This window comes from Hydra vulgaris, chromosome 08 (assembly GCF_038396675.1).
Source record: "Hydra vulgaris chromosome 08, alternate assembly HydraT2T_AEP".
Classification (NCBI taxonomy): Eukaryota; Metazoa; Cnidaria; class Hydrozoa; order Anthoathecata; family Hydridae; genus Hydra; species Hydra vulgaris.
Window position 1 is genome coordinate 12155591 of NC_088927.1, and position 25494 is coordinate 12181084.

The following is a 25494-nucleotide window of genomic DNA, read 5'->3' on the forward strand; positions in this document are numbered from 1 at the left end:
GAAGGATTGATAAAAACTCATCTTAAAAAGTTTTAATTTCCATATTTCCAACAATAAAACTTTATCTTAAAAGACATTAAAATAAAGAAAAGATCTTTTAACCTCTAATTCAGACAGTAAAGTCATAACAGTTGAGATAGCAATCATGAATACAAAAAAAAACATAGCTTTATTTTGCTATCGATAACATGTTTCAACACGGAATTTTTCTAATCATTACAAAACCCACTCCTTTCACAACAACTTCCATTACTGGTTTTTTTTTTAATTATTTAACACCAATTGTAATAGTGTTTACCGGGTAAAAATAATTTACCGGGTAAAAAAAATTTACCGGGTAAAAAAATAACTAAAAAAGTTATTTTAAGTTTTTTACTTAAAATCTTTCTATTGCAAATTCGCTTGAAAATATCACTTTGTTTTCTGGAATTTCAGCGCTTCATTGCACATTTCAAAGATTTTTTTTTTATTTTTCAAAAGTTTTAATTATCGATAATAATCTAACAAATTCATTTCTAGATAAGCCTTGAAAAAACAGTAATAGTTAAAATTGATATATCAAGCCATTTTGCAATTTTTTTTTTATCTTATTGAAGGCACAAACAAAATTAACTATTCTAAAGTTAAAATTTGGAAATGAAAAATCAATAATTAATCTATTCCTAAATTTTCGGATCTATCAACATTAAAATGGAACTATCAACATTAAATAACTTTTTTTAGGTAGCGTTAGACAAACGTATTTTTGTGGAGTTTTTTTTTAGAAACATATATACATAACGGGTGATGCGGAAGTTATCGGACAAAAATAAATTTTGTATTATTTTTTATATGAAAAAATAATAAATAATAACAAAAAATAATATATTTTTATTATTTTTTCATATAAAAAATAATAAAAATATATTATTTTTTATATGAAAAAAACACCACCATCTGCAATTGATCTCAATTTTGCTCTGACGCCTTTCATATGCAACTGTAAAAAGTTTAAATCAATTTTTTGTAGTTTTAGTTTAATGCGATCAATCAAAATATGCTCTGTCGAAGCTTGCCAATCTCCCTCGTAAACTTTCTGTGCCAAATGTCACCAAAAATTTTCAATTGGTCGTGCTTGAGGCACATTTGGGGGATTGGATTCTTTATCAACGTAATAGACATATTGGTCCATCCAATTTAGAGAATCTTTAGAATAATGAGAACTTGCTAAATCTAGCCAAAATAAATAGTTAAAGTCTCCATGATACTTGTGAATAAATGGAAGAAGTCGTTTTTCTAAACATTCATTAATATAGATTGATGAATTGATCGCTACAGCCTTGGAAGTGCGAAACAATGGCTTGGACATACTACGGTCAGATATGGCTATCCACATTAATAATTTTTTGAAAATTTCTCTTTTCCTATAAAACAAACACTTTCTGGGCATGTCTTTTTGTTGTTTGTGTAGTATCCAGAATTTCCAGGCATGTTGTCCCCTGCAAAACAAAAGTATTTTTCGTCATCGATGACTAGAAGCGATTTTGTGTTATAGTGTTGGTTAACTAGTTTCCTGCTTCTTTTCTTCGCCTTTATTTGTTGTTCTATAGTGTATTTTGGAGTCTTTTCACGTTTTCTATATTTAATATTCATTTTTTTTAACTGACGACCAATTGTCGATTGATTTACACCGAATTTAATACCTATTTTTCTCTGACTGACCCCTTTTCGATTGTTGACAAGTCTCGCTAATTCGACTTTCTTTTCTCTAGTCCAGGATGTCAGACGACCAGGATGCTTTCTATCAGAAAACGATTGAACAGTTCAAGTCTTTTTAGGTTATCATATATTGTACTTCGAGCAAATCCTTCCTTTTCAAAATGATTTACGATTTTTTTTTTTTTATTAGGTTTATTTACAAAAAACATTTTTAGTCGCTTTCGAAAAGATTCTCGTTCAGCTGCATTTAACCTCATTTGAAATAATTGTGTTTCAAATAATAAAGTATACATTTTATAGAACGTTTATGCCTACGCATAAAACCACAAAAACTAATTATTATGTTCAAATAATGAAATTAGGATTTGTCCGATAACTTCCGCATCACCCGTTACTATAAAAACAATAGTATGCCTCTATATGTCCAGTTTAGATGGCAATAAAGCTTTTGATACTTGCAACTGGAATCTGCTAATGAAGAAGCTCTATTTCGAAAAAAAGTTCCGTTAACCGTAATACCCACAATTTCATCGCTTTATCTATCCGTTACCGCAAATATATCATATCAAGGGCTTACCTCAAATCAATTTGTCTCTTACAAGAAGTGAGACAAGGTTCTATTCTATCGCCTCATCTCTATAACATTTATACTGATAGTATTCTAAATGAAATAGTTTCAGAATGCAAGGTAGGATCAACAATAAATGGTACCTATACAGGTATCATTGCACTCGCAGATGATGTAATCTTGCTAAGTCCTACAATCTCTGATCTGTGAGAACTTATTGACCAATTTCAAACTTATGGAGTAGCAAATTTTTTCAAGTTAAACACTGAGAAAATGGAATTTCTAATTTCTGAAACAAGTTTTATTTTAAACAACGTTATTAAACTTAAAGTAACTTTAATATATCTTTAAAATAAATTTCGAAAAACAAACTTAACTGAGCGTATTATTCAGTTTCAATCGGTTGCATTTGCTCACGACAATGGAATTCGTTTTTGCCAGTAGTTTGTTTATAAAACTCATTAAAAGTTCCAAAGCTTATATACGGTCTTGAGTTGTGCATATACATCACCAGTTTTTAAAGCAACATAGGTGCTGTTGGAAGAGCAGTTTTCTGTATCTCAGAATATATTAAAAACTACCTGTATTCGTTTTTTAAAATAGAGGATTTTTCAACTATTGTCCTTAAAAACAAAATAAACTAATTATGCAATTAATGGCAACACACACCCTCTCCCCCATCCCCACCAGAATCTGAAAGTCCTTAAATATCTTAGCGGGTGATGCGGAAGTTATCGGACAAATCCTAATTTCATTATTTCAGCATAATAATTAGTTTTTGTGGTTTTATGCGTAGGCATAAACGTTCTATAAAATATAAACTTTATTATTTGAAACACAATTATTTCAAATGAGGTTAAATGCAACTAAACGAGAATCTTTTCGAAAGCGACTCAAAATGTTTTTTGTAAATAAACCTAATAAAAAAAAAAAAATCGTAAATCATTTTGAAAAGGAAGGATTTGCTCGAAGTACAATATATGATAACCTAAAAAGACTTGAACTGTTCAATCGTTTTCTGATAGAAAGCATCCTGGTCGTCTGACATCCTGGACTAGAGAAAAGAAAGTCGAATTAGCGAGACTTGTCAACAATCGAAAAGGGGTCAGTCAGAGAAAAATAGGTATTAAATTCGGTGTAAATCAATCGACAATTGGTCGTCAGTTAAAAAAAATGAATATTAAATATAGAAAACGTGAAAAGACTCCAAAATACACTATAGAACAACAAATAAAGGCGAAGAAAAGAAGCAGGAAACTAGTTAACCAACACTATAACACAAAATCGCTTCTAGTCATCGATGACGAAAAATACTTTTGTTTTGCAGGGGACAACATGCCTGGAAATTCTGGATACTACACAAACAACAAAAAGACATGCCCAGAAAGTGTTTGTTTTATAGGAAAAGAGAAATTTTCAAAAAATTATTAATGTGGATAGCCATATCTGACCGTAGTATGTCCAAGCCATTGTTTCGCACTTCCAAGGCTGTAGCGATCAATTCATCAATCTATATTAATGAATGTTTAGAAAAACGACTTCTTCCATTTATTCACAAGTATCATGGAGACTTTAACTATTTATTTTGGCTAGATTTAGCAAGTTCTCATTATTCTAAAGATTCTCTAAATTGGATGGACCAATATGTCTATTACGTTGATAAAGAATCCAATCCCCCAAATGTGCCTCAAGCACGACCAATTGAAAATTTTTGGTGACATTTGGCACAGAAAGTTTACGAGGGAGATTGGCAAGCTTCGACAGAGCATATTTTGATTGATCGCATTAAACTAAAACTACAAAAAATTGATTTAAACTTTTTACAGTTGCATATGAAAGGCGTCAGAGCAAAATTGAGATCAATTGCAGATGGTGGTGTTTTTTTCATATAAAAAATAATATATTTTTATTAAAAGATAAATGCTTTATTTAAAAAAAATATAATAGTAGTTTGTTTTTTTATTTATAAATAAGTTATTGACGTTTTTATTTTGTCCGATAACTTCCGCATCACCCGTTAGAGGACCTTTTTTGTTGTTTGTTTAGTAGACGCAAATGTGAAACAAAATACAAAATGTTTCAACATTTGAACTATGCGCATAAACTTCAAGGCAACCTTGAAGTTTATGCGCATAGTTCATATACAAATGTATAAACACTATTGACAACTAGGAACTTAAAAAATCATATCAAACAATTCAGCATAGGTATTTTTTTTCTTCGACATGCATAGAAAAACATTTATTATTATTTTTTCGTGTGTTATTTTTTTTATTCCAGAAAAAATAGATTCAAGATACAAAAATAGAATACTCTGCCTTTTTATTTTAATTTTTATAATTTATTTAGTTTTTTAAATCAATTTAAAAAGAATAGTAATAGTTCTTGTTGGCTGGCCTCTCAAAAAACCTTGGCCCCGAAGCGGCTGTCTATGCTGGATATGGTTAAAGACAGGCCTGATTCTATACGATTATTTTTTTATCGACATATTTACGTGTGATTAACACGATTGTATAGAGCTCAAGACTTAAAAAATGTGGGGTCTTTTAACTTTAGAAGCTTAGTGGATCCGAAGTTATTGCACTTTTTGTGCTGGAAAAACTGATGCTTGTTTTGACAAAGCCCCTCATACTTTTGAAATGTACTGGCTGTATATAATGGCACTGAAATGATATTAGAAAACATCAAAAATCAAACACAAAATGTCAAAACAAAAAATACGCGAAAGAAAAAAAAGCATAATATGCATAAGTTTCCGCCGCAAGTTTTCTCAAATGGTGGTCTCAAAATATGAATAAGTAAAGACATATAAAACTTAGTACTTTCTATATTAGGAGTCAAACTAATTGATGCATTAAACTTCAAGGTTATTGCTTAATTATAAAAAAAGATGAGAGAGTAAAATTCATAAAAATTACGTGTTTTTTGTTAATAGTCAAATTGTTTCGTTTCGCTAAGGAATCGCTATATTTGTACAGAATAGTTTCACTAATTAATTTATTTTTAAATTTGTTTTTTGAAATTAAATTTCAAATTCAAATTTTGAATTCAAATTTTGAAATTAAATTTCAAAATTTTAGTTATTTTTAACAACTAAAAATTCGAAAATTTATACAAAATATTGAATGCCGTGACCAGGATTCGAACCTGGGTTATTGCGGCCACAACGCAATGTACTAACCACTATACGATCACGGCTTACAAGCCGCTAACATTTTATTTCTTTAAATCTAAATAAAATTATTGCGCATTTAAAGATACATAAAAAACTTGATCGATTTTAAACAATGACCTTTGAGTTCACGCCTAAAACGTGTAAATATTCTTGCATAAAAAACGTCTAATATTTGTTTTTAACAATGTATCTTAATCTAGACCTATTTTAAACGTCTATAGACATCTAAACATTGCATGGAGTATATTATACTGTATAACAAATTATTTTGAAAGGTATGTAAAGGTATATATATCATAACTGTCTTCCACATTGACTTTTTCTTTAGAATTATTATTTTCTTTATTTATTATATATCATATACTATTATTTGTTATAAATTTTTTTTTTTAATTTTATTTACTATTCATGGCTCACGACACTCCATTCCCTTTGCTCTGCTATTTTTAGATATTTAAATTTTTTTTTTGAGTTATAAAAACTATTCGTATTTGTATTTTCTTTTTTTTTTTTTTTTTTTGTGTGAATTTAAATGTAAACTTATTAAGAAGTTGAATGGTGCAAACCATATTCAAAAATAAATACCTTTGTAAAATAAATGGTTTTTTTGTATAACCAGCTATGAGCCTTTGTCACCTAGCAACGCCCCAAATCACAATAAAGTTGTAAATAAAATACTTTCCATTTTACTTTTTTTGCCTTTGTCGTGAAATAAATTAAACCTTAATAATAACTCCCCGCTTAAGATTAACTCTCCTTGAAATAAATTAACTCCTGTCGGCGACACAATTTAATTCCCAAAATAAATTAACTACGCTGAAATCTTAACTTATGCGGATTTCAAAACAAGTATTCCAACATCAGTTTGATATTAGTTTTGATATTTTGATAGTTTGATATCAGGATTGATATTTTACAAGCGTGTTTGATTTCTATATATATTCAAATATATACATTTTCTTTTTTTTTTTTCAATTGAAGACCACTGATTTTATAGAAGCAGCAAAGACCATCTTCTCTATATAGACCGGTATTAAGATTACCTTCTTTGGAAATAGTGTATAAGATATAGAGGCTAACGATTTTTTTTTGATTTTCTTTGCCGTATAATAATAATTACAACGAGATAGTAAATATAAAATAGCCGGATACAAATATATATAGATATAAAAATACAAAAGCCAGAGCAAAAAAAGGCATATACTGTCTTATTGACAGAGATTCACCGTTAACAGTTCTGTTAACACCAAATATAATCCTGCTTGCATGTTTTGATTACCATAATTTTTTTTAAGTTTTCCATAATGGGTACTTCCCCATACAATATTGTTATATATAATACAGCAATATATAATTTCGCCCCGTCAATACTACCCATGGTGACATCAAAATTTGGGTCCACCGATTTTTTAATCCACAAATTATTTCCTGAAAAAAGTAAAGAAATCTGGTGTGAACTGTGTCGCATGCCTTACAGAATCTTGAAGAAGTTGTTTCGAAATTGAAAGATAAAACAATATCGTACTGAATAAAAGCACTTTTTTATTTCAGATATGGGTCTGAACCATTTTATGACTTCATTTGTGCTATTCCACTCGGTGTACATGGGTAGCATTCCTAACTTTACTATTGATATTATCTAATAAAATTTTATTTACTTTTCCTAGCTCAGATTTAGCTGGATTTATTAATCGGCACTGGGTATTGTAGAGAAAATTATCTTTATGATCTTTTAAGGTAATGAATGCTGTGTTTATGGCTAGACGCTCTAGCCTATCTTCTATGCACAAATCTTTTGCTTATATTTTTATGACCCCTTAAGATTGCAACCCCCTCTCTCTTGTTGGAGTGCGTGGGGAGCCTAGTCACGACTCTGGATTTTAGCATATATATATATATATATATATATATATATATATATATATATATATATATATATATATATATATATATATATATATATATTATATATATATATAATTTGAATAATTAATGAACAGTTATGTAAAGTTATTGAATAGTTCGTAAGTAACAAATTTTCACTAAATGTGGATAAAACAAAATATATACTTTTCCATTAAGTAAACTATTCAGAAAACATTTCTCTTAAATTACCAAATCTTATAATTAATAATACTTATATTAAATGGATAACATACGTAAACCTTTTAGGAGTAAAAGTAGATGAAAATTTACTGTAGTATTCACATATAAATATTATTGAAACAACACTCTAAAAAATATCGCAATGATGTTTAAGGCTAAACCTATTCTAAATGTAACATCCCTGGAAAAAATTTATTTTGCCTTTGTTTACAGTTATTTGTCTTACTGTAATATTGTGTGGGTTAGTTCTAGGTATACAAAACTTAAGAAATTCTACAACAATCAATAACATGCATGCAGAATTTAGAGCCTGCTGAAAGATTCCTGGTAAACTACTTTTACTTGCGCTCGGTGTTTTAAATGTGTATAAACTCAATTTACACCAAGTTTTATGTTTAAAACAAAAATGGGTTTATCCCCAAAAATCTTTTAAACTTATTTTAAAAAAATTATTCATAAGTATTCAATAAAGTTTTCAGATAACAACTTTGTTCTTCTCAAATATAATTTAAAATTAACCTCCTATTCAATTAAATACCGCGGACATTATATGTGGAAAAAATTCATTGAGATTGTTAACAAAAGCAAGACTACATTAGAGTAATTTAAGAATAAATCAAAACGATTATTACTATTCAGGGATCTTAATTTATCCGACTTCAAATGGTTTTTTTAAAGTTAGCTCTATCAAATAAAAACAGATTTATTTATATCAATGAAATTTAAGTGATGATGTCAAAACTTTATCTAGTGATTATGTTAATTATAAAATTTTATATTATCATTTTTTTATTCAAAAAATTTTTGTTTAAGTGTTTCTGAAACATTTTAGCGGTTGGTAGCATTATAACACTTTTTAACTATTTGCTTTATTTTAACTTATTATTTTTGCTTTTTGAAGTTCTTTATTTTCTTAGTTATTTTCTGTTTTAATTCTGATTTATGTTTTTATATATATTTATATGTTACGGTTATATAGAACTTTTTTTATATGGGACTCGCCGATAAGGCAAAAATGTGCCTTCTTCTTGCTCCGGCAATTAACATTGAGCACTTTTTTGTGACGAATACATATCGTATATATACTACTGTGATCAAAAAGTAAGGTGAATTTTTAATTTAAACTTCCCGCCTAATTCGAATCGTCCAATCTTTTTTATTTTTAAGTTGGTAGGAATGTCATTAACATTTGCGCCAAATTACATGTCAAACTCATAATTATTTTTTTTTTGTTTACGCTTGTTTCTGAAGTACCAAAAGTGCATTCGGCGATTTTCACGATGTCTAATTTTGTTGAGCAAAGAAGTGCTATTAAATTTTGTTTGCGGAATGATATTTCTGCTGCTGAAACGTATCGAATGTTGCAAAAGGCCTTCGGTGAAGAGACTATGTCTCAAAAAAATGTTTACAAGTGGTACAAAGACTTCAAAGAAGGCCGAGAACGTGTTGATGACTTGGAACGCTCCGGACGACCATCGACTTCGATTGATGATCGTCACATCAACAAAATCAAAGAATTGGTGCTTGCAAAATCGTCGGTTAACCATTCGAGACCTTGTTGACATGGTTGGAATATCATTTGGGTCGGTGCAAGCGATAGCCCAGATCTAAATTGCATTGAAAATCTTTGGAGTTGGCTTGATAAAGAGATTGCCAAGAAAGCACCAAGGAGCTTTGAGGAGTTGCACAATATTTTACCACCAATATTTGGAAATGTTCTTAAACATATTTTAGAGAATTTAATAGACTCAATGCCAAATCGTATAAATGAGTGCTTAAAAATTCATGGTAGAATTACGCGGTATTAGGTGGTAAAAATTATCGTTTTTTATTCTGTGGTTCTTAACTTTTTCACAATTTTTATAAAATAAAAATTACCTATAAAACTTTAAATACATTTTTTATATTTGTTTAAAAGTTTTTATCACTATTTTTATTTTTTATTTTGTTTGTCTATTTTCTAAAATTTATTATTATTATTCATTTTACCAGAAAAATATATTCGGTTAAAAAAAAATTTAAAAATAAAAATAAAATATGATTTGTTTTTTTTGTGGTTCTTAACTTTTTCACAATACTGTATATATATATATATATATATATATATATATATATATATATATATATATATATATATATATATATATATATATATATATATAATATATATATATATATATATATATATATATATATATATATATATATATATATATATACAATATATGTACGATATGTGTTCTTCAAAAAAGAGTGCTCAATGTTCTTAAAACAACAGAGGAGTAATAAATTAGGAGAAAATCACTTATCAAACTTTTTTATTTAACATTGTGTTTCATCAATAAAGACTCATTACTGTTAATAAAGTCAATTGTCATGAATGACCTCTCTACATATATATATATATATATATATATATATATATATATATATATATATATATATATATATATATATATATATATATATATATATATATATATATATATATATATATATATATATATGACTAAAAAAGTATGACTAAAAAGCACATTTCACTATTTCAGAAATGGCGGTAAAAGATGAACTTTTACTTGTATTAATATAATAATACCAATAATAATACTAATTAAAGTAATAATACTTTTTTTCAAATCGAAAAAAAACTCCCCCACCAGTGCAGATGAAAAACTGCAGATGAAAACCTGTCCCCGCTGTCTAAAAATGCAAAAACTTCAAGTTTTCACATTTATAGTAGGGACAGGGTCACTTAAAAAAATTTTAAAAATGCTATTATATTGTGTTTTGTTTTTTGGTATTTTACAAACGTTATGTTGATGACATTTTTGCCGCATTCCCATCAGAAAATGATGCGTGCCATTTTCTTGATTATATCAAAAAAAAAGAGACATAATTCAATATTTTTTTACCATGGAAAAAGATAAGGAATCTAATATCTAATATCTTTTTGGACATTAATATAAACAAAGTAAACAGTTCCTTATCTACCTCCATTTTTCATAAGACGTATTCAGGTCTTTATACTTCCTTTTGTAGTTTCATCTTGTTATCACACAGGGTAAATTTAATTAAATGCTTAATTGATAGAACCTTTAAAATTAATAATACTAAGCGTGGTTTTTATTATGACAATCTTTTTAACATTCTCAAAAGCAACATGTATCCAACTTGGCTTATAAATAAAATTTATAATTCTTATCTTACCAAAAAAATTTCTATTAATTAACACGAATCCAAAAACCAAGAAATCATGAAAAACTGCTTTACACTTCCTTATGTTGGTAATATATCTGATCAAACAAAAAAAAGTTTAAACTCAAGCAGCCGTGGCGCAGTGGTAGCGCACTTGCCTCAAAAACAAAGGATCCCTGGTTCAAACCACACCTCTGGGCAAGCTTTACGACATCGGTTAGGAAAGAGACGTGAACTTCCGATTAAATGCTCTTCCGCAGTGCTCTGTGATAAGACCGTAAGGACTTCTTGGGACACCTAAAAAAAACAACAAAAAACTCTATCATTAAAAACATTGTAAACCTATAAACTTTAATTTAATTTTTAGCTTCTTTAAAATTTCTCATATGTTTTCACCAAAGGAACCTCTTCCTGTAGAGTTCAAATCATTCGTTGTTTATAAATTTGCATGCGCAGGATGTAATTCCTGTTATTAAAACACATATAAAAACATCTCCATGCTAACAATAATTGTTTTAACAATTATGATAATGACTGTTTCTCCATATTGGATTCTTCCTCCAATAAATTTAAGCTTAAGGTAGCAAATCCCCACAAAAATCAAAAAAATTTACAAAATTGTTTTTAGCTGATTTCGATGCAGAATTTAACAAAGATTAGTAATATGAAAACTGTTCCTCGTAATTTAATTTAGTTTTTTAAGTTTTTCTTATTCAATATTGAATGAAGATACTTTTAAGCATCTTCATTCAATAATTAATAAGTAAAAATTTGAACTAGTTAATAAGTAAAAGTTTTAAAAATTCTACGTTCAAAATTTACAATTTAAATTGTAAACAAAAACACTTAAGTAGCTTTTTCTGTTGGTAGGTTTTATTCACTTTGAGAGGGCTAATATTTTATATGAAATATTTCACCGTGTAGATGTAAGGGGTCATTCGCAAATTATGTCACGAAAAAAACTTTTTAGATCCCCCTCCTCCCTTTTCCACAAAATGTCACAAAATATCAGCCCCCTATCTTATCCTGAGGTTCTAATCTCTGCAAAAGGACCTTTAGGGTTCTAACCCCTACAAAAACATTTCGAAGCAAATTTTAGAATTTCGAAAGTGAAAATTGTTTCGGTAATATTTTCAGAATTTCAAAATCGCAAAAATATTTTAAAGCAAATTTTACAATTTCGAAATAAAAAAATTGTTTCGATGCAAGATTAATTAGTTTGAAATTATTTCGAACTTATCGACTTTTTTTTTTTTTTATCGAAAATTCAACTTTTGCTTCTGTGAACAGCCTTACTTTTGACTATACATGCATCCTCGCTTTAAACTCCATCTTATTTAAAAATTGTATTTTATATGAAAAAAATGAATCGTAGCACGATTAGAAAAAGTAAATATAAGTTCAAAGGCAATCAGTATACATGCAACAAAAAACAGAAAAATACTTTACCTTTATCAATTGCAAGTTGTTCAAATGCAAAGAAGTTATTTTTGAAAATGAATACTACTCAAAATGTCGAGGATATGAATGATGATTATGAAAACAATTATAACTTTATTATGAACTTTTCCATATTAAAAAGATTATTTAGTAAGTATATTTGTTGTCCTGAATGTGGAAATAAGATTATTTTGCAAGATAACATTAGGAAAAAAATGGGATTTAGCTTGCATTTTGAAATTTTTTGTAAATACTGTGATGAAATTATAGACACATTCCAAACTTCAGTAGTAAATAAAAGAAGTGCAGAAGCCAATACACAAGTTGCTGTTGCTTATCGAGAAATAGGAAAAGATTGTACTTCTATAGAATCATTTAACTGTTGCATGAATATGCCAAGACCAATGACAAAAAAAAACTATGGTAAAATTACAAATTCACTCCACAGTGCTTATGTTGAAGCAGCTAATAGTTGCATGTCGAATGCTGCAAAAGAGACATATGATATTGTTTTGTTGGATGATAACAGTGATAATGCAAGTATTATTGATTGCGATGTTTCTGTTAATGGTACATGGCAAAAAAGAGGTTATACATTCATTAATGGTGTTGTAACTTTGATATCAACAAATAATCAACATGTATTGACCATTTTGTTTTATCAAAACAATGCAAAGGTTGTGAATATTGGACTAAAGAAAAAATGAAGCTGGTTATAATAACTGGCTAAATAATCACATTTTTCTTCAGGATCAATGGAATCTGTGGGTGCCATTAAAATGTTTGGATGATCTGTGGATAAGTTCAAACATATAAAACGTTCTAAGGTATACATCTTATATTGGAGATGGAGACACATCCTCGTATAATAATGTTATCAAGTCTGAACCATATGGACCTAATGTTAGTATTGATAAAAAAGAGTGTATTGGGCATGTTTAAAAGTGTATGGAAACACGATTGCAAAACTTGCGTCAAATAATGAAATTTAATAGATTGTCTGATTTCATTTGGAAAAAATGTCCTAAAGATGTTTATGTTAGTTATGTACTCTTGAAATAGCTGCATCATCTGCTGTTTTAGAGTTTAATGACAGAGCAAATGGGCTATATGAAGTTTTTCAAAAACTACAGATAAAACCGGTCGATTTATGCAGATTGGGACAATAAAAAAAAATTCAACTTGAATAGGTTATATGACCAAAAAGACTTCCACATCAGGTATCAGTAGAAGAAAGGTGCTGAGAGCAATAAAAAAGCGATTCATATATAAAAAAAATAAAGAAGGAACATCATACTCTGCTGGTGGTTTTTAGAATAATAACAATTTTATTTATTTTTTTATTACAAAATTTTTAAAAGCATTTTTCTTGTGTTTCATTTGTTTTATACTTTGTAACACATTAAACACATTTTCTTAACTTCTAATGAAGATTTTGATTTGAAATTTTCAGGAAATGTTCCTTGATGTGTTGTCTGGGGTTTTTACCTCAATGAAGGTCTTATTTCTATATTAAGTGCGATTTTTAATTTTTTTTAGGTACTTCATTTTACTATTTGAAAAAACAAATATCTTTTATTTTATTATCTTTTGAAATATTTACCCGTTTTACAAAAAAGCGGTTGAAATCCTAGTTAATAGTACTCAATAGGAGTCAGTAGTATTAACCAAACTTTTATAATCTTGTTTGAAAATTTTTCAAAGTGGCTGCTTAAATGTCTAACTACTCCCTGGTTACTTATTTTTTTAAAATTTCAAAATTAAAAAAAAAAAAATTTCATGGACATAAAATAGAATTTAATTGTAATTGATGTTTCATTACAACAATTTAAGCAACTTTATTTTAAGGGGATCTGCTACCTTAAGATTAAGGAAAGTTTGTTCATCGAATGGAAAAATCCAGATATGAACAAACAGTTAAACTATCACTTTTCACATAAAAGTTACCATTTTATAAGTTGTTAACCTTTTGTTAAACAATTTAATAACTTTTTTATTGTATATATTTTTTTGCTATTGCCTATTTTGTCGCAATTAATAATAATAAAAAAAAACTGTAATTTATATTTTATTACCTTATAATATTTAAGTAATTCTTCAGTTAAGCGGCCTAAAATATTTATATATTTTTTGCTTGTTGCGCTCTCGTCTGAGGAGGCTTTTTAAACATTAGGAATATTAGGTGAAGTAATAAAAGATTGCTGCCCCATACCAAACCTTCAGTCGATGTAGCAGCACTTCCTTGTAGCAGCAGGCTATAAAATAGTCGATGTATGTACTGAAGCCAATAAATATTCCTTACGCTTATATTAGAAAGAGACCACTTAGACCAAGTCTCCACACGGAAGCGCTGCAAGCGAAAATATAAAATTATTTTAGGCCGCTTAACTGTAGATTTACCAATATTTGTATATAATATTATATTATTTTATATAATATAAAATTAAATAAGTCTTTTCAACCCAACTGAAGATGACTATACAATATTCGAAACATGTATTGTAAATTTCATTTGTTGAAAAATTAAAAAAAAAAAAAAAATGGTTTTTATCAATAAGTAGAAAAAATTAGTTTTAATTACTAACCATTTGTGGCAGGAAACCGGAGTATGATTTTTTTTTTTGCCAATAATTTCTTTCATTATTTGCCACGTACGATTTGTGTCGTTTTTAAATGTATTGAATAACTAGGAGTAATAATTTTTCTTCAGGTTTTTGCGAGTATTTTCAAATAGGTTTTTGTAGTCCTTTTAAATTTTTTCGCTTGAAGCTGTTTTTGTTTTTTAAAAATTTATATATAACTTTTGTTTTATTCTGGATGATTTTTTAAAACCTTTAGTAATCCGAGGGTGTACTGATACTCTTAGTTGTTGTTTTTTTGTGATTGGGAAATTAACTTTATAAACAGAAAAAATGTTTTGTTAATAAATATAAAAATAAAAAGTTTCATAAATATTATTTGCATCATCATCAAAATTTATGTAATTCCGATGCAGTAATCATAGGTTGGTCTTTAAATAATTTAAGATTAGTCTTATCTATAAATGAGTTTTCTTATTACTTTTTCGGTATTAATGTTTCTTTCTGGGTTTGTTTTATTAAGTTTCAGGAATAAAGGAAAATGATCTAATATATCAGTTTTTATGATACCTATTTGTTTATTATTGTTGAAAATACAGGGCTGTAGGAACAAGCATTATATTGGCGAGAGGGAGGGGGGGGCAGTACAACCCCGAAATAGTTTTAAGGGTCTTTTTTTTTTTAAGTCATTTTTTTATTCAATTTCTTCAAAATTATTTATTTAAAAAACTACTAAGGGGGGGGGGGGGCAAATGCCCCTTGCTACGGGCCTGAAATATCAATGGTTAAAATATTATCTATAAGAGTTGCTGTGTTTATTGTTACTCTAGTGGGTCGATCTAATAAAGTAACTGAAAAAGAGTAGTAAATAGACTCAAATCTATTAACTAAGGTTAGAGTTCTGGATCAAAAAGTAAAGGTCCGTGGTCAAAAGCTGGCTCTGGCTATAGATGCAACATTGATGAAAATTCCATGGTGTTTAGTGATAAGATCGTTAAATAACTAAAAAAAAAATTAAAAAAATAAAAATTTAAGATAGCAATCTTAAGCGAAAACCATGTCTAATATAGTTATGAAGATTCTGGTGGTGGTATGGAACTGCTGATAGGATATAAACATTTTATTGCTTCATAAAGGAATATAACTTTGTTACATAGAATATTTGGGTTAAAGCTTACAAAACGCGTACAAAGAAACTGGGTTGTATTGGACATTTTTAAAAGCAAATTGGATCTTTTTGTTGGCAATTGACAAATAAAGTCATAAATGCTTAAATGCATTTAAAGACTTAATTGGTAAAAGCGTATAATAAATGCTAAAATTGAATAATTTTAAAATTACTTGGTAATTACAAATAGAAAACAATTTCAAAAATTTAAAAAAGTATGAATACGTAAGCCTTTATAAGTTTATTTCTTGTAGAGTTTTTTCCAGCAAAATAATTAGCATTATCTGCATTGTCCCACAAGTAAAGACAGATAGTATAAACACAATTGCTATAGCGATCCAGCATGTATGCGATCCAGCATGTATAAAATAGTTTTCTTATTGATATAGACGTAGATGAATAAAGTTCTGAACTGTGTATAATGTATAACTATATAGTCGTTTGTCTATTATGTACGTTTTTTAGATATATAAAAATATTAAATTAAAATTAAAAAATTGCAGTGAATGGGCTCCGATCAATGGAGTCTGGAAACAAGAGTATCAAAAATAGTTACCCTCACCCCAAATAAAACAATAACGATTTTTTACTATTTTAAGGTAATAACTTTCAAACAATAAAAAATTATTCTACGAAAGTTAAAATCTGTGGGTAAGTTTATACAAGGCTTATCCACATAAATACAACAATTATATTTTTGGCCATTTATTTCAAAGGAATGTGCGACCACTGTGCGATGCTTATTAAACTATACAAATAACTATGATTAATTATAACAAAATAAGATTTCGAGTAGCATAGAACAATTGTTAATTTACAAATTTGGCCAGTGAGAATGAAATTTGCGAGGGGCTGGTGTCCGTGATTGAAAACTAGTAATGGTAATCTTATGTGACAGTGATTGCATTACTGTTATTTTTATATTTTTTACCCCAGTTTTATCTGGCAATTTTTTTGGCATTTTTTTCAGAACAATTGTTAAGATTCTGGTAAAAATAACTTTGACTTGTTGATACACAATTTTCAGATAGAGTAAATATAAAAGTAGTATACATTCAAAAACAGGAAGAAAAAAAAAATGAAAAAATAAAAAAAATAAAGAAAAAATAATGATAATATTTCGTCGCCATTTAAAATTATCCGCGTATGCAGTTGCTTTAAGATCGTTGAGTTGCTTGGATGAATTATGAGTAATTCAACCAACGGAGCGCGTGATATATATTTATGAAAGGTTGTTCAACACAAAAATAACAAACTGCTTGAAAACTAAAACATGTTATTTTTTATAATCAATAAACAAGTTTCAAGTTTAAAATTTTTGATATCTTATTGCTATATAAAGTTATTTATATCAAACTATAATTATATATTATTAGCAATTGCATTTATATTAAATTACCTCCGGTTTTTTATTTTGGGCAGATATATGTTTAACAAAACAACTTTCTATTAGGCACACCAACCCCAGCTAAGTTCTTTGACTAAAACGAATAAAGAATTCTCATACGGAGCACGCACAAATGAATAGTGTCTTGTGGCTTTGATTTTTTAGGGAGTTTTAAAAAACAGTAGAATGTGTATGTTTAATTTTACCAACTCAATTCTCTTTTTATAAGGTTCACGAATTCGTAAAGAATTAACTTTCTCCTAGTTTTCCGATCGAATAGTGGAAATTTCCAAAGAAGTCACCAAATTGTGGAAGAATAAACTGAATTTTCCTCATGAATTTAATTTTTTTATTTAGAGTGAAGAAAGAACAGTTTTTTTCGGGAATTTTTTGTAAAATATCACTTTATCACGTTATCTGTAAAGTTATTGAAATATCGAAATTTTTATACATTTCTATTAATATTTTTTAACTCAAGCAATCGGTATGGCTTTTTTAACCAAAATCTGCGACTACTCTCTGAAAAACACTCAATTTTATCTTAAAGTTACTTATCGTTTATCGCAATCGATGTTATCTACTTGAACTTTGCTTTCAGTTCTGTACAACATGAACAACTTCTGATCAAACATGAATCTCTCAATGTCTAAGATGTTAACTTTTCAGTTCAATTAAAACTTAGTTAAATTAAAAAAACCAGGAATTCAAGTTGTCGTTATATGTTAGGATTGGTCTGATGTTTTAGGTGATATTCCACAAGGTTTGGCGCTATTAACCTAATTGTTTGTTATCTATATCAATGAGCTTACAGAAATTTCTCCACCAAGCGAATTATAATCTCAGGTATTTAAGGTGACAGCAAGCTAAAGAAGTTCAAGATAAGCTCATTTTAGTTTTTCAGCTGATCTTGTAACAAGTGAATCAGTGTATTGCATTATGGAAATATATGAGTATACACTCAAAAAAAAAAAAAGAAATCGAGTCTAAGTATTTGTCACACAAATCCAATTTTGAATGAGACACAAGTGTATATATCTTGATTAATCTCATATTATTACTATATTTAAAAGCATCAAAATCAAATAAGCTTATAGAATTCTTGCAATACTCCAAAACATTTACATATGCTGATAAAAATATGGAAATCACATATTTTAGAAGTTTTTGTTAAAGGACTGTTGTAACTGTTTTGTTAAAGGTCTGTTGTAACAATTTGGTTTTAAATAAAAAAATTAACTTTCTCGAATCAGTAAAGAGAAAAAGTTATAAAATAGACTTTGACTCTCAGGAAACTAAGTTGTTCAGAATAACTTGAAAAACTAAACTACTTAGATATTAGCTTTGATGACTAAAATCTATTCTAATTAAAAAGTTTAATAGTCATAAACTTTGCAAATAAAGTATAGTGTGGCTATTAGCTTTACATGTTAAGCAATGTGCACACATTTTTAATTGATTTAAAAAATTTTCATACTTTAAACCTAATGTATTATAGTCTGATGATAAGACAGTCTAATATTTTTGATATATTAGTAACAAGTAGTTTTTTTTTAAATATTATAATTTTTTTAATTGTATATATATATATATGTATATATATATATATATATATATATATATATATATATATATATATATATATATATATATATATATAAAATAACATTGAAAATTTTAGTACAAAAATAGCATCAAAAATGTTATTTAAACAAAGTATATAAAGTAACCAACAAATTAAAACTTTGTCCTATTCAAACCTGTTAAATGTTGTATTGACACTTTAATGTGCAACTTTTCAAAGAACTGCATTCAATCAGGTAGGTAAACATTCCTAAAATTACTGAGGCTTTTTAATCTAGATCTCAATATTTAATATGCAAGATCTCTACACATCAATCAATATATTATATTTATATTAATATATCTATAGGTCCATGCCTAACCTATTGATATATGTCAATACATTTTTGACACTATTCTAGTATTGGTACTTTCTATGATACATCATTATATATGACTATGTAACAGGGTTCCCACTCCTCCTTAAAAACCTTTAATATCCTTAAAAAAAAAATCTTTCTTAAAAGTCCTTAAATAACCTTAAAAAAAGGTAAAACTTGACTGCTCTCCTTAATTTCTCTCTATTCATTTTTATTTTTTGATAGTTCTTTGATTCTGTTTCTAACTATTTTCTCCTTAATTCTCATTACTTTTTCTTTCAAAAAATCGTCGTTCGCGACCAAATCTCCTTAAATATTAGGAAAATATCTCCTTAAATCTTCTTAAAATCCTTACTTTTAGCCTCAGTTTTAATAGTGGGAACCCTGTGTAACTAATTTCCAAGTTTACTTTAAATTTACTTTAAATTTTATAACTGACATTCAATGTTCTGATAGTGAGATATTTTAATGTTGGGTGCCAAGTTTAATTCAGTAAATATATTTTCAATATCAGTTTTTTGACACAGTATTCAAAAATAATATTCATAAAAGGAAAGCAATACTATTATTGAAACACTGTCAAATTTTATATATTTGTTTCTTTTGTTTGTAATTTTTGACAAAAAAATGTAGTCTTAAAAAAAAGGTATAATTTTAATGTTTTCTTTTTGTTTGTAATAATATTAAACTTTAAAAGATTTAAAAGTTATGGTTTGGCTGTCACAATATTTTTTCTTTTGGTTGTTATTTAAAATAAAAAAGGATTAAAAGTAGTTATTTAGTCAACTATTATTCAGCTTTGAATCTATGATTTTTTTAAAAGATATTTTAAGATTTTCATAGTTTTATAGCAAAGCTATTTATAATATTTTCTTTAATATTATAATTATATATAAATTTTTTCATATAATTATAAGATTTATAATATTCTTTGAATTTTTTATTTACATTTTTAAGTGTTACAAAGAATTACAGTGTGTTTTAAAAACTAGTATTTGGGAAATATTTAAAGTTGAATTTGAATTTATGCAGAAAATATGATACAAAGAGCAGGTTTTAGTGTTATCTATGGGTATGGTTGTCAGCTAAGTTTGCCATAGTTACTAGGGTTAAACCTTGTAAGTCATATCTTAACTGTTTAAAGTTATCATTAAAAGCTTCTCTTTTAGATGAAAAAGTAATTTCTATGCAATGGACTGCAACATCAAAACAATTGTCAAACAAAAAGAGGTGCATACTTTGTGTTCTTATTTGAATTATTGCATAAAAAATGCTACACCTTGTGACCATACTGACATTTCATCAAACATCAAAGTTTGTTTGAGTTTTTTTAAGATTTTAGCACAATCATTATGCATATTATGCTCAATAGTAAAAGTTGTTCAGAAAATTATTTCAAAACAAAATCAGACTGTTATCTTTCGAACACCAAAAATAAAACATTTTCAAGACTGTAAAATCAATTTGGATTGTGTTAATGTAATGACTCCTACATTAAATATATCAACAGATAATTCCAGATTTAAAATTTTTTATTTTGCAAATGCTTCTTTATCCCCAACACTCGATAGCTGGTCTATTCAAGCTAGTGCACTTGTTTGGGTTAGTAAAAAAACTGCTCAGTTTCATGAGTTATCTCGATCACAGTTTCATGCAGTTATCTCGATCCCTTTATGTGAGTATAAATTTACCTCTTATTCTTACAAATAAATTTAGTAAAATGTTATTTACTAACGCTGTATTTATATATGTGTTTGCTGCATAAGTTATCTCTATATTTATTATATATCCATATTTGTAACTGATTTTAAATCCTATGGCTATATATGTATGTGTATATATATATATATATATATATATATATATATATATATATATATATATATATATATATATATAATTTTCACGCTGTAACTGACAAAGTTTTTTTTTTTTTTTTTTTTTACTTTACAATTTGACAACAGCTGTTTTGATGTTTTAACAATTTTAATGCAATTAAAAAAATCGTTACATTAAGAATAACTTTTAATTATTGATCTTTTTTAAAGTTTTAATTTTATGCAAAGGCTTTAAATAAAATCAAAAATTAATTACAATGATCGTTTAAAATAAATGTATTATGTGTAAATTAAATGTAATATTTTTAAGTTATTTTAATTTATGAATAAGTTAAATTAAATCTTCTTTTTGTTTCTATTTTTACAAAGAATTGTTCAAATGTTTTTTTTTAAAACTTGACCTGCTAATTAAAGCATGAAATGATTAAAAATTATGATTTTAAAAAGACTATGTTATTTTTTAAACAGTTTTTGATTTTTGCCACATTTAAAAAAAAATGTTTATACAACTTAAAAATATGTTTTTTTCTTTTCAATAATTTTATTTCACTTTTCAATAGTTTAAATATAATCTGTTCATTTATTAAACAATCAATAGAAATAATTTATTTTCTTTTTAATTCCTTTAGAACATGTATTATTTGTTCTTATAAATACAATCTAATTTGTAAAAGCGTTTTGTGTAACTTTAATAAAACATTTTGAAAGATGAGTTTAAAAGTAATTTTTTCAAATGCAATTAAAAACGTAACAAAAAGTAATTTTAACTTGCAGTTTTTTAATTTTATTTAAAAGATTTTTTTTCTTTAAAATAAAACTAAGTAGAAGTCTTTTTGGTAAGGAATTGTTTTGCTTATTATTTAGTTTTTTCCTAGTTAAAATTTAGTTTAACATTTCTTTTTTCAGCGCATTTCTGAAACACTTAAATCATCAAAACAACAAAACAGTCGTGGTCAAGTTGTAACCACAAGTTACAACTTGACCACGCTATTGTCATTTGCGTGGTCAACAATAGCGTTTGATGGCACGCCATTCCTGTCCAAACTTTATTTTGTAGAATTTAATTCCTGTTGGTCAAAATGTCCGATTACTTTGTAAATTGATCGGATAACCTGGCGTTTTAGCATGACAATGTCCAATGTGCTACTGTTAGATTGAGCCCTATATATATAGAGGGGCCTCAACGGGAATGGTAGCTATCAGTTGTTCTGGCTGACCACGGTTGTTGTTTTTTATTTTGACAATTTGCCCAGGCTTCTTAGATACTTTAAATAAACACTAAAAGAATTAAAGCCCTGGGCAAGTTGTCGCATCAAAAAATTTTTACCGTGGTCAACCAGAGCGATTGATAGCGTGCCATTCCTGCCGAGGTCTATATACTTATGTATATATATAAAAATCTGATTTTTTAACTCTTTATGATTAACAAGATTGTAGTTACAAGCAGAGTCAATTTAGTTAGGAATTAATTTAAATATTTAATAATTAGGCCTCTAATTCCTAATAAAGCAAAAGAAGTTTCATTAACAATTGACACTCAACAAAATGACACCAGATGTTAGATGTGTATTTACTTATAATATTACTTGTAAAAACCTGCACTACTCCACACATCAACCCAGTTTGCCTTGGATTTTCCCATCACTACTTGTTGTTTCCTATTCAATAAGAATGATTCAATCCATTTAAGAGACCAACCTACAATACTGGAAGCATAAACCTTAGCACATAATTTTATGTGTGATACTCTGTCGAATGCTTTTCAAAAGTCGGTATATAAAGCATCAATTGGAATACCATTTAATAATGCATTTGTTAAGGTGTCAAGAAATTCTAGTAAATTTGTTGTGCAAATCTTATGTTTCAGAAAGCCATGCTGTTCCTTTGCTAATAGCTTGTTTGTTATTAAATGTTTAATTATATTATCAGTAATTATTCTGTCTAATATTTTCATGGTATTGACGTCAGAGATACTGGTCTGTAATTTATTGGTTTCGACTTACTCCCTTGTTTCAATATAGGCATTATATTAGCCTTCTTCTAAATATCAGGTACAGTACCATCTTCTGTAATCCATCTTATTTTTAAATATTAAATAAAGAGGGTATGAAATTGAAGAACTACATTGTTTTTTTTTATTTATTTGAAACTAGAACTAGTACTAACTAGTAGAACTTTAAAATACGCTAACAACACTGATTAACTTTTAATGATATAAATACCATTCCTTAAATTCATGTAAAAATAATTTCATATTTATAAAGTTCACCACTATAATAAATAAGAGATTTTAGTTATTTTATTATATGACTAATTTTTTTTTTACATGTTTATTTGCTTTTAATTAATGGTGTTGGACTATTAACATTGGAATTTATAACTTATGAAATTTATTCAGGTGCCCATACTGATCAAACAGTATATGATTATGTCTGGGTACAGCATTGCTGAGTATTTATTTTTTGATCTTCAAGGTGATACATGAAGTTTTGTTAGACATTTGTAATTTTTGTAATGTGAGGTAGCCTTGTCACTATTTAATTTTGACTCTAGGGAGTTGACATTTTTTTTCATTGTAATAAACAGCGTATGGATGTAAACTAGTTTGATCAACTTGCCAGTAAAACCCTTGTACAGCATCTTGCATAAAAAATTTAGTTCTCTGTAAATTCATTAGAATAAGGCGCAGGTGTCCTAGTCTGATGTTTGCTTTGCCTCTGATAAATAGGAAGATTGTGCTATGTTTTAATAAATTCAATCATGATTGCTTGGACTGTGACAAGTGCAGTTTAGTCAGTTAACACCTTCTGTTTGTATGTGATCTGATCATCAAAATGAAAATCATTCTTTTTAAATACATTTTCCTATTAAGTATTCAAATTTACTTTAACAGAATAGTTGAAACAGGTAAAGCATGCAGCTTTGCTTATTTACATTACAAATACATACCTTCATGAAATTTTTGATAGAAGTATTTTTTTTTTCAAATATCTTCTAAATCTGTTTTGGTTCTTTTTTGACATATCTTTTGGATCCATATCCAATGGTGATACTACTATGCTTGTCATAGTTGTTTCAAGATTTTTAACTTTTTGAGCGTTACGTAACTCGCATTTTGCCTGTGAAAAAGCGATTTGCTTACGCAGTCAGCAGTTTTGCGTTACGCAAAAACTTTTATCTTTTAGAATATTTAAGTTATCCTTTGATATCATTTATGTGACGTTTATTCAAAAGAAATAAAGTCATAAATAAAAGCATTTAACCGAAATTGTAAACTAATAGATTTTTTTGTTAAAGAAAAAGTTTGTTTCATAATTTTTTTTTTGTTATTAAAGATTAGTTAAAAAAAATAAAGTGTTTTAAGTTTTATCTTGAGGAATTAAATATATAAATTCCTTTTAAATATAAAAATTATTTTTAGTCATAATAGTTTAAAAAATGCACGATTTTTTTTGATGTAAATATTTTATTAATAAGATATTTTGGTTATTGTTAATTCAATAACGTAGAGTTTTAAAGACATTCATTTAATTTATGAAATTCTATTGTTTAAAAGCATTAAAAAGAGTTCACAAAATAGATAAGAGAAAATTTATTAACAGTTGATAAAATAACCAAAAACTAACTGTAAAATTATAAAAAAATAAACAAATATTATGTTTTGTTTATTTAAATGTCATGTTTTTTTAAACAAATATTTTTTTCAAAATAAAATTTAGTTCATATTTGAAAAAAATGATAAAAATAATTTTTCAAATAGTAACTTAGATTTTATTTGTAACTTTATAGTGAGGAAAAAAATAACTGTCTGTATGATTTTTAACGCGTTAATAAAATAACTTTAATTACAATGCGTTTATTGAAAATACGCTAGTGATGCAATATAACTTCTAACAATACAAAATATATTTGCTGAGTTTGAAATGCGTAACGCGTTTTCGTTATGCAGCGTAAGTATAAGCGTAATGCAGCGTAAGTATAAGCGTAAATATCTCACCCATGTCTTTAACACTTATAATCATAAACCCAGTATGTATAAGTGTTAAAGACATGGGTGACATACTTTGAAATGCGTTACGCGTTTTCGTTATGCAGCGAAATCTCGTAACAAGGCCTGTAATTTATCACATTTACTTAAATTTTTGAGAAGTTATATTACCTAATAAGTTGCACTCTATAAAAAATTTATATATATATATATTTTTATAATTCACCTCCCCAAGGCCAAGAAGGCCACTGCAGATGAGGAGGCTACTTGTGGTTATAACCCTCTCTCAACTCTATAGCTCCAAAACATGAACCTTGACGAACAAGGCTGCTGTGCGGAGAAACAAGTTGAGTGCGGTACTACCAGGGACGTGGTGAGAATCGAACTTGGGACCTCTGGCTTATGAAGCGAG

General features: G+C 27.5%; 2 protein-coding genes and 1 non-coding gene across 4 annotated transcripts in view; 2 read left to right on the forward strand and 1 right to left on the reverse strand.

Annotated features, from left to right (window-relative positions):
* Positions 1 to 5392: 5392 nt before the first annotated feature.
* Positions 5393 to 5464, reverse strand: trnah-gug (transfer RNA histidin (anticodon GUG)). The gene has a single exon. It is a non-coding gene; the product is annotated as a tRNA-His (tRNA).
* An 88-nt stretch (positions 5465 to 5552) lies between these two features.
* LOC101240865 (uncharacterized) overlaps positions 5553 to 25494 on the forward strand; it is a 35348-nt gene continuing 15406 nt past the window's right edge. The window contains exons 1-2 of one of the 2 annotated variants that reach the window (XM_065803098.1): positions 5553 to 5716; positions 20426 to 20931. In XM_065803098.1, coding sequence (XP_065659170.1) covers positions 20448 to 20931 — 484 coding nt within the window. In that variant the 5' untranslated portion in view covers positions 5553 to 5716; positions 20426 to 20447. Of the gene's footprint in view, positions 5717 to 18992; positions 19134 to 20425; positions 20932 to 25494 lie in introns of those variants that run through there. The other variant, XM_065803097.1, reaches the window with a different exon arrangement.
* LOC100203239 (small ribosomal subunit protein uS2) overlaps positions 7046 to 25494 on the forward strand; it is a 75262-nt gene continuing 56813 nt past the window's right edge. Inside the window, exon 1 of the mRNA XM_065803099.1 lies at positions 7046 to 7050. Coding sequence (XP_065659171.1) covers positions 7046 to 7050 — 5 coding nt within the window. The remainder of the gene's footprint in view (positions 7051 to 25494) is intronic.